The sequence below is a fragment of the Haliaeetus albicilla genome, chromosome 7, assembly GCF_947461875.1.
Source record: "Haliaeetus albicilla chromosome 7, bHalAlb1.1, whole genome shotgun sequence".
NCBI classification, from domain to species: Eukaryota; Metazoa; Chordata; class Aves; order Accipitriformes; family Accipitridae; genus Haliaeetus; species Haliaeetus albicilla.
The window spans coordinates 24,795,046-24,810,079 of NC_091489.1; the positions used below are offsets into that span (position 1 = coordinate 24,795,046).

At 40.8% G+C, this 15,034-nt stretch overlaps 1 protein-coding gene and 1 long non-coding RNA gene across 7 annotated transcripts in view; one reads left to right on the forward strand and one right to left on the reverse strand.

The window, feature by feature from the left end:
- The first annotated feature begins 2,103 nt into the window (after nucleotides 1-2,103).
- The window catches only part of LOC138686102 (uncharacterized), a 34,886-nt gene continuing 21,955 nt past the window's right edge, over nucleotides 2,104-15,034 (forward strand). The window contains exon 1 of the long non-coding RNA XR_011325430.1: nucleotides 2,104-5,016. This is a non-coding gene — a long non-coding RNA (uncharacterized lncRNA). The remainder of the gene's footprint in view (nucleotides 5,017-15,034) is intronic.
- Nucleotides 14,378-15,034, reverse strand: part of LAMA2 (laminin subunit alpha 2) — a 374,696-nt gene continuing 374,039 nt past the window's right edge. For all 6 annotated transcript variants that reach the window (XM_069787394.1, XM_069787391.1, XM_069787388.1 and 3 more), the window contains one exon: nucleotides 14,378-14,641. In XM_069787394.1, coding sequence (XP_069643495.1) covers nucleotides 14,484-14,641 — 158 coding nt within the window. In that variant the 3' untranslated portion in view covers nucleotides 14,378-14,483. The remainder of the gene's footprint in view (nucleotides 14,642-15,034) is intronic.

Consider the following 15,034-nt stretch of genomic DNA (forward strand, 5'->3'; position numbering starts at 1 on the left):
AGCACTGACTGTTGGATATTTTTTCCTAGGATTTTCTTTCTTTGCTTAAACTAGATATTTTAGTTTCTGAGGTGCTGTCATTTTATGCTATGTTGTCCACTAAACTTGAAATGGAAAGGTTTGGGGTTTGGAATTGGAATAGATGCATCGTATCAGGAATTATCTGGGACTTCAGGTACCTGAAGAAATTATTTGTACTCTTGAGTATAAAGAATAACAGCATAGAAAAATATAGACTGAATAATTTGGGGTTTTGTTTCAATTCCATTGCATGACACATCAGCAATATATTTAAGGAATTGTTTTGAAGAAAAGTCTGGATGATTTTGTGTCTATTTATGAAGCACGAAACAGTGAAATTGATGTTTCTTCCTACATATTTACACCAGAAGTTCATCTTATATGTACACTGTAAGACTTGATGGATGACTGAAGAACTGGCAGGGTTTTGTCATTAGGAAATGCAGATGATATAAACAAAAAAAAAAAGCTGAAAAATTCAGTGGTCTAGCTATGGTATCTCATTAAATTGCTCTGAAAATAACATTTTTTATTGCATAGGATATTTTCAGAAGAGTTTTATAGGCTTTCATAAAATTGTAGCTGAAAACTGCAAGGTCTTCTTTAAAGGTTTAAAAACTGGTGTGTATGTGGGGATAGGGATCTTTTGTATATCCTGCAGTAGACATGTTCTCATGAAAGGTATGGCATACACTTTTCTTGTTGGTCAGAAACAGGTCAGTGAAAAATTTTACTTGCATGTACTGAGAAACCCCTCAGCAGACATCTGAGACCTCCCAGAAGCCCCATAGCTGAGCAAGGGAAAGCTGGAATTGGCATTCCTGGTAGTTTCTATGTTAAGAGAGAGACAGGAAAAATGATTTTGATTTTTAAGCACTTTAAGTTTTTCTTGTGCATTCTAAAGAAAAATACTAAGCCAGCAAAATGTTTTTCCCTTTATAAGCTTCTGTAAAGAGCTTAAAGTATGATTTGATAGAAAAAAACAAGTAAATTACTCTTTTCAAAGAGTCTAAGTTGAAAACTGGTTGTATTTAAAATCAAAACCACAACTTTTTTCATACGTAGCAGTTTGCCTAAAGTTAGAGATGAAGAGGGATTCGTCCCATTCAGAGTAAATGTTCTTCATAAATGCCTAAAACTGACCTCAGTCAACAGGGTCAATCTTAAATACAATTTTAAAAACATCTGGATGTGAAGTTTTTAGTTTTGAAGTTTAGCAGCAAAGAGTATTTAATATGTGTATGCACGCAAAAAAAAAGCAGTAAAAACTTCAGTATGCAAAAAATCCACCAAAATAAGGGTTTAAATACTTGTGTTCTGTAGATGCGTATTAGTTTGCAATCTTGAACTGGGAAGATACTACATTGCTCCTGGCACAGTCAGCAGTGATGTAATCTCTAGCAGTTTGCATATGGCTCTGAGGCTCACAACCTGCTAGTTTCAGGCAATTTTAGTCTTTTATCTGGAGTCTACCAATCTGTGAATCTGTTGTATGGCAAAAGGGAATAATAGCGAGCTGGGATCATTCCCAGATGCTCTGCTGAATCTTCAAAGGCAGAAAGCTTTACTAACAGTACTTGGTGCATCCACTCACTGATCTATGAAAACAAATTAGGCAGGTTTTTCTGTTTCCTTTTAGCTTGGCTATTTGCTGAAGTAGCTGTTGTTTCGGCTTACTGAATTTACTTTAGCAGAGGATAGCAGCTGGTTGATTCTTTCCACGCAAAAGTTCAAGAAATGTAAAAATGTGCATTGTTTCATTGTTTTTGCTCTGTCCCACGCATTCCTGGAAGGCTATGCAAGGGAGAAATAATTCAACAGAGAAAAGAACATAAAGGCCTCTCTTTTTTTTTTTCTTTCCATTTATTTTATGCAGAAACTCTAGTATTTGTTTTGAAGGCAAAGACATCTTTATGTGAAAGACCATTGCTGATGCAGCACTGAGCAGAGAAATGGCAATTTCCTGCCTCTGAGGCAGGGTGTGGTATTAACTCATGGCACTCTAGTCTCAGTTGTTTGAATTTCCCTTGTGTCGTCAAGTTAAAAAAAAAGTAAAATTTTGCAAGCAAGTTTGGGTTAAAAAAGAATCCAACATGCTGAATAGAACCTAGAGGCTAGCAATTACGTCTCTAAACTAGGTAATGCCTGTGGGTGTAATGGGCCAAGCGCCTTGGCTGTGTTCTGAGAAATTCATGACGATAACATACGTCCCTCTGCAGATGTCTTGGAGCTCCATTTTTTCATATTTTTCAAGAATTTTGGAAATACTCAACTGTATTTGAAGTGTTATGGCCTATTTTTCTGGAGCTGCTCAAACTGTCCTGAAATATTATAGGGATGAGAGTAGGTAAATACAAGGGACATAAAAAGAATAAAATAGAAACACATGAATATTTTACAGTGTGTTTGTTAGTAGAACTAGACTGTAGAAGTTACAGTAATGTTACCTGATCAGAAAGTAGCTCCCGAAACAGCCAAAGTATTAGAGAGGAGACATTGCTTTTTTCTGTGCAGGGTGCAAGATGGAAGATTTCCACAAACCGAGCACACCTACTGAGGTTTTCCAGTCCATACACACTACAGTTAAAGCACCACGCCTATCTAATACCTATGTTCCACCTAACTATTGCATATTCATTATGTTGAGCAAGCATGACGTGTTGTTCTCTTGAGCAATCATCCCAGAGTCTTCTATGCCTGGGCGGGAGTCTCTGGTGGTCTTCGGGGTTCCTTTGGGGAAGGATACCCCTACGAGGGAGGATGTATGTCCTTAATTAGCAAGTCTGACTCCTTCAGCATCCTCTATTGTAAGCAGAATCTTAAACTAGATAAGCTTTACCTTGAGTACACATAATCTCAACAGTCCTTGAATAGCAAGCATACCACACTTCTCATGTTTTAGTTTTTTATCTTTAAGCTATCACCTCCTTCTTAGTTGTTAATCAGTCTTTTGGAGGCTTGAGGCAACAGTAGGACAGTATATGTCCCATAATTAGGCTTTTTCAGAGGCAAATGCATGCTTTACTAATTCTTGGTACTTTGAATGTGTGTAACATTGCACAGCCATTAACTGTTAACGTTAAAGGGCCAGCTGCAACTGAAAACTAGAATACTTGCTGAAGTCACTCATGGCTTCACAGGAGTTAGATGGTTTTTCTTCAGGTGTATGTGATCAATGTCAGACTCCCCATATCGTTACAGCCACAATATACGTATTTATTATCATCTCTTTAATGCAGTTTTCCAGTGTAAAGGTGTTTTTTTCCATGGCAGTTCAGAGAAACATTGTATGCCAAAGAGGGCTCTTGTAAAATATGAAGCACTCCTGCAGGAGTGCTCTCTGGCAGCACAAATTTTGCAGATAGACTTTTTTTGGTAATGTCAGAAATTCTGAAAAAGTGTATTCAAGACTCACTGTGGGCAGAGAAAAATAATTTAAAAAACCGTTTTCTTTTAATTGTGTGGTTGTGCTACCTTACTGTTAGTTTTTTTCTGTTGTTTTTCTCTTTTGTGTAGGTAGTTGTTTTTACATTTGTACAGTAGATGTTCTGCATGTCCAAGCACAACCTTTGCAAAACTAGAGTTTAACAATTTGAAATAAACCATAGCAAGTATAATCCACACATCTGTGATGATTTCATAGTCCTCTAAAACATACAAACACTGAGGAAAATCACTGGGATCTGGCATTTCACTGAGAATCTAGGAAGCAACTTTCCTGTCCCCATCTATGTTTAAACTGCTATCTGCAGAGCACTCTATAAATTTTATTTAAGGACGATCTGGGGTGGCTTCTGCATTCAGAATTCTTCACAAACTGACAGCATCAAGCAGAAGCAGTAGAGTCTAACTTTGGAAGCTGCTTTTATGTTAAGGATTTAATTAAATAGATGACAGTAGAGATTAGCAACATGTGCCATGCTAATAATCTCTGGGATTCTCCTGCTTCAACTCCATTCTGCTCCACTGCAGTAGTGTCAGATTTCATCTTCCTTTAGAAGAAGAATTGAAGAATTTAGAAGAAGAATTGGGCTTGTGAATTTTGCTATTCGTAACTTCAATATCGTGTGGTTGGAGAGAGGGGCAGTATCAAACTTTATTTATTAAGGATCACTTAAAACTGTATTTCCAGGTAAGTGATAGAATGTGGTTCCATTCCTTGCTTTAGAGACTACATCTCCCAACATCAAACAACATAACCTCTGTCAAAATCCAGTGCTGTTCAAATGATATAGCAGGGACTTTAGGTGCAACTTATTTTCTTCAATAATTCCAAAGAAGTTGAGCAAGCAGCAACGTTTTCCTTCCCTGCACTTGGTTCCATGGCTATAGCATGACAGCAGCCATGTAGACTACATAACATTTTTAATTTCTCAGTGAAATTTTCATAGGAAACATTATGGTCAGAAGAATTTTCTATACAAGATCTTGGGAGTGATCAAAGCAAATTTTTTGGAAGCAAGGTAATATGTCTGTTTCTAATGGAGGACAGAGGTTGCGGTGGTGCGGTCACTCCACCCCCAGGCCACTCTGAGATCTCAGGAGAAGCCATGCATGCTTTGGGAAAACCTCCCATTGTGCTCTTATCATCTTGATTACAAGTGCAACCACTTTTGGGCATCAGACACTCTCTGGCCACACCTGGGCCTTCTGCTGCCTGAATGGTGGATCAGGACCACCCTGCTATTTCAGGAGAAGCCATGCATGCTTTGGGAAGAACTCCCATATCTTGGTTGCAGGCGCAGTAGCCTGGGGCTGGGCTGGCCAGGCCCCCCCGGCCATCTGCTGCCTGAATTGTATACCAGAATGACTCAGCACGAACTGTGGCCAGAATGTAAAACAATGACCAAAGCCGATCATCTGGAGACCCTATAAAGAGCGATCCAAGGAGAGACCTGTGGAGTGCTCAGGACTGCAGCAGCTGTGTGGTCCCGTGTCTCCCCCCTGAGATGGGATGGATGCCTCTCGGGGTAGATTTCGCCAGCACGTAATAAAGTAATTCCTGAAACTCACAAAAGGGAAATTTTAATCATGGGTTAACCTCTGGGGGTGGGCAGGGTGTGCGTGATAAAATTTGGTTCAGAACTTGTATTTGTGCATGTGCATTTGGGGTTTGGTTCAGAACTCTTTGCCTGTCTGCCTCTGTGTGGTTTGGTTTGGAACTATCTATCTTGTCTGTGTGGTTCAGAACTGTTTTATCTGTCTGTGCATGTGTGTCTGATTTGATTTAACCTCCATCTGTGTGTGCAACCCTGCTGTAAGTTTTGGGTGATCCTTGCCATTTTAAAATCTTTAACAAAGTCACAAATTTGATTGTAACAAATTCCATCGAATCACTCCGTTCAATTGGCTGATGATTAAGTACTGTTAAAATTATACAACCTAATGTTTTGATCCATCTCAAAAATATTAGTAAATCCTAAACTGCTGCTAAACCAAAGCTCTTTCATGAGAAATTGGCATAGTCGGCAGGATGGCAAGTAGTGTCATCAGTTACTTACAAAAGCACGGTACTAATCCGAACCCTGGCTTCTCCAGAGAATGGACCTCTGATAATTGCTATAATTGGGAAGCAACAGAGAAGCAGCTAAATGCTGTGAGGGGTTCGACTAAAGATGGAGAAGGTAAAGGTATGATCTCTAAAATGTTGGGAACATGCCTAGAAGCTACATGTAAAGAAAGACGGGAAACAACCCATAAAATGCAAGATCTGCAGGATGATAGCGAGATGTAAAACTACTGAACAGCTACTATCAGTAAAAATAGAAAAACTGCAAAAGCAACTTGAGGAAGCTCAACTGAAAGAACAAAAGTTAGGTGAACATGTTGAAATGATGTTAATGCAAGCCCCCAAACCTCCTCACATAGTTCAGATCAGAAAGCTGATATTGTCCCCTAAGGACTGGGATGGTAATATCTGGAATAACTCTGACAATAACAACTCGGGCAAGGCTGACCCCCTACATCCTCCTGAAACACTTCAATTTATGGCCAGACCCAATATAAAAACGGAACTGCAAACCTGTCCACAGGGAGGGCGAGGTCCAAGTACTCGCAACACGATCCCATTCGACCGGATTCAGATGGCTAATTTGCAAGGACTGTACAGCCGTAAACCAGGAGAAACTGAAACTTAATACCTGTGGAGAGTGTGTCTTACTGGAGGGGATAGAATTTTCCCGAGCGCTGATGAGGCTAATGGCTATTGGGGTCCTGGCTGTCTTTTTGAATGCTGGTCCCGACCCCCTGAATGATCCCCATTCAATAACAAGTAGGGTGGCATACTGGGCTGGTGGAATAGATATATTGGAGAGAGGAGAGCCTTTGTTAATACCCATTAGATCTTTGGATGAGCTCTCCACAGCTATTACAAAAGCTGTCTGTATTCAGGCCATGCACAAGTGTGGTTCCTTTGATGTTCCCATCTCGGCAACTATAGACTATGCTATGCTGAAGCCATTAATAAAGGGAGCCCCTGCCATGCTTAAACCTTATCTTGTTGCAAAACGAGACCAGATCAAGAAGGATACATTTTAATAATGTTAGCAATAAGGGATGTTGTCAGTGATGAAGATGACCAGGAAGCAACCTTACTTCAAAGAAGTCTCCCCACTTGGGCAGGATTAATGCATGACATCATAAATCATGGACTAGAAATGGGATGGGATGATGTGTCCAGTGGAACAAAAAATACAGGTTGGAAGATTAGACAGGTTAAGCAAACATCTCAGGCTGACTCTTGAGAACCAGGACCCATTAATCAACAACTGAGGGTCTGGGAAGAGAGAAATAAATTATGGAAACAAGCCCTGGCAATGGGTATTCCCAAAGTTGCTATTCATAGACAACCAGCTAGAGTTATTCTAAGCTTGACAGAAGCTTTTCAAAAGCGAGACGCAGCACTGTCATCTGCTACTGCCCACCCCCAACCAGCTTCTGTGGGACCTCCTAATCCCTCCTTTCTCCTCCCTGGGAAGGGAGTTGAAGGAATCACAGAAACAGGAAACAAAAAATGGGTAACTTCCTGAGTTATTGGGCCTGCCTGTCTGGAAAATCAATATTCATCAATGGATAAGCAATGATGGCCCTTATATTATGCTTCCCGTAGGTCCTCACCAAAACCCAACTACATTTCTAATAGTTACAGGAGCACAAATATCTGTACTTAACCCAAACGTTAGGATTACAACCAGGCCAACCTAAAGTTAAATCAACTGGCATTAACGGTGGCAGCAAACTATGCCCCACGGTTAAAAGTAAAACTTTGGCTTCCCGCCTAAAAATAAGTAACCTCAGTTCCCTTTGCAGTAAAAGACCACTATGAAAACATTTGGGGTTTGATGTTTTAATGGGACAAGCCTGGCAGCTACCAAATGGTCGTATATGGTCATTCAGATCTGGAAGTCTAGGGGTAGAATCTAAAACTTCTGACATCCATCTTTCGCGAGCAGCACCTGCACTCCCTGACTCCAGTCTCACTAATATTCCCTAGTATCCAGTGTCAGCTGCCACCAGAGATGGAATTTCAGCCATTATTGCGGACTTGGAGTCTCAGCAAATTGTTTTTTGGAAGTATTCTCCATATAATTCTCCCCTATGGCCTGTTCGCAAATCTGATGGTAGATGGCGCCTTATGATTGATTATCGGTGTCTTAATGCCAACACTGCAACCTTAACAGCAGCAGTTCCTATTATTGCAAACTTAACTGCCACTCTACAAGCAGCTGCCCATAAATGGATGGCTGTTTTAAATACCAAGGATATGATCTTTATGGTCCCCTTGCAAGAACAGGATAAACCCCATTTTGCATTTACTTGGGAAGGAGTACAGTATACCTTTAACAGGCTTCCCCAAGGTTACAAACGATCCCCTACTATTGCTCATGGAGCACTAGCGGAACTTTTACAGCAAGAAACCAGAAATTCCAGCAGAAACACGTCTCTATCAATACATAGGTGTCATTGTATTGGGGGCGATTCCCCAGAGGCAGTAAGAACAGCAGCCGCCTCTGTATGGGAAACCTTAAATAATGCTGGAGTAGCCATACCACTGTACAAGTGTCAGGGACCCGTCCAAGAACTGAAATTTCGAGGGACTTGGTGGATCGCTGGTAGTGCTTCAGTTCCGCATGATACCTTGGAAAAGATAGAGAAGATTTACAGCCTCCCCGATCCAAAAGGGAACTCCAACAAACGTTGGGAACATTAGGATATTGGAGGAAACACATACCTGGAATCTCAATTATAGCCAGACCCCTCTACTCCCTCCTATAGAAACGAAAGGTATGGGAATGGACTGAAGAACATAACGAAGCTATGAAAACCTTAATGAAATGAATTGCGAACATACCAATCCCTTGGACCTGTACACCCTTCTGATCCTATTGTTGTAGAATGGGGACTTGCCGAACATGCGACTTATTGTAACCTGTTTCAGATTAGCCCTAATGGCCCGAAACGACCTCTACTGTTTAGTTCAACTGCATGCAAAGAGGCAGAACAATGATACTCTGAATGGGAGAAAGGGCTTTTGTCTTTAGTTAGAGCTGTGAAACAGATTGAAAAAATACACCAGGGACAGCCTGTACAGACTAGAGGACTGTTTAATTTACTAGAGGCAATCTTAAAGGGAACTGCTTCTTTGGAAGGAATTGCCCAAAAACCCACAATGAGAAAATGGTATGCCTACCTAACAGGAGTTGCCAAGAGTATGCAATTAACTGAAGGACACATCAAAGTTTCTGAATTACAGATACCTGTAAAATACTGACCCTTTAGCTTTGCAACAACCTTTCAAACCTTCACCAATTCTAGATTCTGCGCCCTTAACTGAGAATATGCTGACCGAAGGGTATTTGGTTCACAGGTGACGCAGCCCCAAGAATAAAAGGGAAATGGCAATACAGAGCTGTGGCCCTTTGACACCACTGGCAAGCAGGTAGTGGAAGATGGAGAAGGTAGCGTGTAGGTAGAAGGACTCAGAGCTCTTGTACTTACTGCCCAAAATGGAGCAAAAGCTATATACATGGACTTTTATGCTGTGTGGGCAGGTGTGACACAGTGGCTCTGTCAATGGGAAGCCCTAAAATGGGAAGTAAACAGATTCCCAGTGTGGAGAAGCAAAGATTGGCAGTTGTTGCTAGAGATAGCCAGGAAAGCACCTTTCAAGATGGGAAGGGTGAAAGCTCATGCTAAGGATGACCAACCAGCTACAAAGTGGAATCAAAAGGTGGATGAGCTAACTAAAATTAGGAAAGTCACTATAGACCCTGAATGGTACTGGTTAGGAGAATGGTTACATCTTAAGTTAGGACATAGTGGAAAGGATGCCCTTTACTTTGCAGCACAAAGCCAAGGCTGGCCTCTTAACAGAAAACCATGCGAAACCATATACTGAGTGCCCTCGGTGCCGACTCAGATGGTTGCAAACTGATCATCCTGATGAAGTACCACCTCTGCACATTAAAGAAGGGAAAACATTATGGTCTACCTGGCAAATCAATTATATTGGTCCTTTAAAACCATCCACTGGATACAGGTATATTCTGACAGGCACAGAAGTGGTGTCTGGACCTTTAATGGCCACAAAGTACCGAAGGGCTGATGGGCAAAACACCATCTGAGGCCTTTCCTCATAGTTCTCAATTCTGCCTGTTCCTGACTATTCAGAGTGATAATGGCTCACATTTTACTAATAAGGGAGTAAAAGAATAGGCAAAACAAGAGGGAATAAAATGGGTGTTCCATGCTCCATACTATCCACAATGTAATGGTATGGTTGAACAGGCCAATGAGGTACTGAAAAGATATCTTAAGCCACATGAAGGACAATGGGATCCCCGCCACTCAAAACCCTACACCAACTGAATAACAGATATGGTCCCTATAGAAGCCCAGTTACTCGAGCTTTCTTGATGGCTCCTTTCGATAAACTGCTAGATAACAGGCATATCTGGCCTTCAGTGAAACCAGGGCAATCCATCATGGTAAAACTACCATGTATTGGAACAGTACCAATGACTCTTACTAAATCACAAGGAACAATGGTGTGGGAAGCCATTGACAATAGTGGAGCAGAGCACAGAATCAGTGCTAGATGGATTTAACCTGTATCATAAAAGGGGTAACCTGTTCCGCCTTTCCCACTGAGACTCTTCCTTTCTTTCTTTTACAGGAAACAATGAATCCCACTAATGACACCATGGGAACAACTATTATACTAGACAGCGGCATCTTTACCTCATTGTGTATTCTCCTTTGCCCTCTCTTCGCATTAACCTATTGGGATCAATATCAATGGCAACAACAACGAATGTGTGCCCCTACCCTAACTTCTCTTTTCCTGTTAATTGGAGTAGGTATAATTGCCACTGCTCACACACCAAGCCCATGGGACCACGCACTGGTAAGGTATACTGGAAGTATGGGAACATCGAGGGAAAGGACAGGCTTGAACTTTTCTACTTTAGTTATGCACAGAAATGGGATATACTTAAGAAATGAATGGAGGTGGGACAGGAAAAATTTTGTTCCCCTGCTCTGAGGCATACCAAGAGAAGAAATTAAAGTAGGGTGCCAAGTAATCAGTGAATCTACCCACTGGAAAGCAACAGAAAAGACTGTTTAGAATGCTGATTCCACTTGGACTAGAAAAGACATGAAATTTTGCAATTATGACAACCTAGATTTTTGGTATAATTTCACCTTAGTACAACCTGGCTTTGTGATGTGCGGATGGGCCCACCGTAGAGTACAACTGATGATTAAATTTAAGATTGAGATGTGCAATATATGGAATTTGTGTATGATGGGGTGGCCACGGGTTAACGCTTATATAGGCTCTAATGGATTTGCACCTGGCACTTATCCTGCTAAATCTCTAAATTTATCTGCAGTAGTACTACATAGTGACATTGCATTTCATAGATGAGAGTGGATTAGAGAAAATGAAGATGAGGATTGACAGATTCTATCTTTAAAGGGAACAATAGGAGACAATTTCAGTAGGATGCTGCATTGAAAATCACACTAAGAGTACAACAGTTTTAAGCATTACTGTGGATATGCTGAAGGAAAACAAGGACACGGTCCTGGTAACACACATACCTGTCCTTTTGGGCATGAATGTTGGTATAATTTTACTATATTCCGCTCAACACGTATGTGTCTTTGGGCAGACTCCAAATTTCATTCCAACTTAAGTCTCCAATTCAAAATTGATATCAAGTATCCATCCTCACCAACTCAGCCTCCTATTAAGTTATCTCCTTACATTTATAACACCGGCTCTTATATAATCAAAAACATAGGACAACAGTGAGTTTTCTTTAACCCTAGTTGGTCCCTAAACAGGGTGGAACTTGCACTGCACATTAATGTGTCAGCAGTTAGATCAGATTGTTCTGCCTTTTGGGGAGTAGCTTACACTGGCTGGCTAGCATGATTACATGGTTGAACTCTCACCTCTCCAAAATGATCAAAAAGAGGTGTGACTGGTATCTTAAGGAACAGGACTGGGAGTATCGAACAGCATAGATGCTGAAATCCTAATGAACAAATTAACTGCTGCTACCGATGACCTAAAGAAATTAGAACACCCACTAAAATCATCTTTATTGGCATTAGGAGCAAGTCAATGGCTCCCATCAGACATTCTGCCTTATTGGGAACGAATAGATGAAAATTACCATCAATTAATTGTAAACACCCTCAGAGCAACTCAAGGTAATACCTCTCTTGCCTTGAGCTGTATCCAAGCACAATTATGGATACAGTCTGTAGTAGCAGCTATTATTAGAGAAGGAGAAGGGGGAACCATACCTACTGAAATTAATAAAGGGGTTTGGGACAACACCTCAGAATTTGAAAAAGAGTTTCAGTCATGGGGGCAATTAGTCAATTTTACTTATCATTCAGAAGGTTACAAGATTGTTGCCTTTGTCCTCACTATAAGCAATGCTTTGGCATACAGCATATACCAAATCATTACGCTAGGATTAAATCAAAATGGAATCATACTCTATCCTTTAGAACATAGGGCCCATCAAAAGGAGGGAAGGTGGCAAACAATTGATGTATGCACATGCATTGTATGGGAACCACAAGGTTTTATTTGAGGAAGTAATATGCTTATAGCTCAAGATATCTGTTTGGACACAGAACAAAATATTTTGAAATACATCCCAAGGAGGTTCCTAAAACTAGTTACATATATTGGAAAGGGATGTGTATGTATGAGACCATTGTGTGAATCCTTGTTAAAAAATGATTTTGTTCACAACATAACCAACCACTTCAATCTGCATGTTTAACTTTTCTGTGGTCATGGATTGTGATTTCAATTTTTCTGTACCCATAACTACTCACAAAAATTTGCTTTTTGATTACATGCTATATCGCGAGCTGCAACCAACACCTATGGGAATGAATCTGACTTCAGTCAAGTGACTCCTCCATGAACCTGATTTGATAAACCTCCTGCAACAAGCACAGAAAATGGGACAAAAAGCTCTTCTTACAGTCCATGATGGGGAAGAAATACATCGAGTATTGGAAGGAGTTTAAAGGTATGGAGAACATCAGTGGTGGGAAATCGTGTTTGGATGGTCTCAAGCGGCAGCTGGAGCAGCCGAACCTGATGCTGCACCCCATTCTGATTTTACTGACTCCTGCTATATTATGCTTATTGTTAAACATTGTTTTATACATCAGAGTAGCTAAACAAGTTACACTATCGCAAGGATCCTGCATATATAACATCGTCTAACTACATTTAACGAAGCTTTAATAATTATGGAAGTTGACCAAACATGAAAAAATTTTCCCTCAAATTATAATTGGAATGTGGCGTTGTCTATTTATACGCATAGAGGCAAGAGGTGACCACACCACCACTTAGTGGAGAGATAGATTGACTTTGGTCATGGTGTGGAATGTGGTGGTCACCCCCAGGCCACTCTGAGATCTCAGGAGAAGCCGTGCATGCTTTGGGAAAACCTCCCATTGTGCTCTTATCATCTTGATTACAAGTGCAACCACTTTTGGGCATCAGACACTCTCTGGCCACACCTGGGCCTTCTGCTGCCTGAATGGTGGATCAGGACCACCCTGCTATTTCAGGAGAAGCCATGCATGCTTTGGGAAGAACTCCCATATCTTGGTTGCAGGCGCAGTAGCCTGGGGCTGGGCTGGCCAGGCCCCCCCGGCCATCTGCTGCCTGAATTGTATACCAGAATGACTCAGCACGAACTGTGGCCAGAATGTAAAACAATGACCAAAGCCGATCATCTGGAGACCCTATAAAGAGCGATCCAAGGAGAGACCTGCGGAGTGCTCAGGACTGCAGCAGCTGTGTGGTCCCGTGTCTCCCCCCTGAGATGGGATGGATGCCTCTCGGGGTAGATTTCGCGAGGATTTAAAGATCGTCTGTTGGCAATTTCGCGAGGACTTAAAGACCTTATTTCGCTAAGTTCACTGGCTGTCCGTTGATGAATGCCAGCACATAATAGTGAGTAATTCACGAAACTCACAAAAGGGAAATTTTAATCATGGGTTAACCTCTGTGTGTGGGGGGGTGTGGTGTGGTGTGGTAAAATTTGGTTCAGAACTTGTATTTGTGCATGTGCATTTGGAGTTTGGTTCAGAACTCTTTGCCTGTCTGCCCCTGTGTGGTTTGGTTCAGAACTATCCTGTCTGTCTGTGTGGTTCAGAACTGTTTTATCTGTTTGTGCTTGTGTGTGTGATTTGATTTAACCTCCATCTGTGTGTGCAACCCTGCTGTAAGTTTTGGGTGATCCTTGCCATTTTAAAATCTTTAACTAAAAGTCACAAATTTGATTGTAACAAATTCCATCGAATCACTCCGTTCAATTGGCTGATGATTAAGTACTGTTAAAATTATACAACCTAATGTTGTGATCCATCTCAAAAATATTAGTAAATCCTAAACTGCTGCTAAACCAAAGCTGTGCAACAAAATCTCATTCATGACAGAGATGTGCATGCACACAAGTGCACTCTATTTAGAATGGTAAAGGACCCCAAATTTACAGATCTACTTCATGAAAAGCATTTAGGGAGCATTATATGGAGTTGGACTCGATCCTTATGGGTCCCTTCCAACTTGATATATTCTGTGATTCTAAGTTCCATAGTAAAGGAACACCCTGCATAATATGTGGTCTCACTCATCAAAAGAATGATGAAACATTTCCATTTCAAGCTATAAGGAAAGAGATAAATAAAAATTATTGCTCTACTCCCTTAATGAAGGGACTGGGTGGGAAAGAATTAGTTCTTGCATTCTTGGGAGGTACCCTGAAATAGCCATTTGAATATACCACAAACACTACTCAGATACTTGCATAAAGACATTTTATTATGAATGCAATGTCTATATAGATTTTTTTTCTTTTTTAATCTGAGGTGCTTATATAAACAGACCCATGTCAGCTGAATGGCAGTTAATTTGCAGGACATGACAGCGGTTGAACACCCTTCAGCTCCAAAGCTTTGCTGAAGTTAATCTCTTGAGGTTTAGCAGCACCCTTGGTGAACTTCAGAAATCGAATACATCCTTTAAAGCGGATATTAGTAGTCAGCCCAAACTGGGTCACACCATCTGAAGGAGGGGAAAAAAAGGCAAGAAGAATTATGTTAGTGTTAGTTGATACTTACACTTGTTCTTTGAGAGTCCTGCAGGAGAATAGGTGTCCTCAGCAATATATTAACATGTTTTATTTGCTATATATATTCTTTATTAAAGAAATGACACATTATGAGTGAATGTGATAAATGCTTATGTTAGTAGTAACAATGCAGTCTTCCTTCCTGTTTCTCTCCTAGCACGACAGTGGCAGAATCTGAACACATTTAAACTGCCATTGTAAACCATGTAACTTGGTTATGTGACATAGAGGAAATTAAGGCGAAAGGCCAAATGGCAGCTTGCTACCTATGGATGGTATATGATGCATACATTCTAGTCCTGCAGATCTCCAACTTCTCAAGCTAT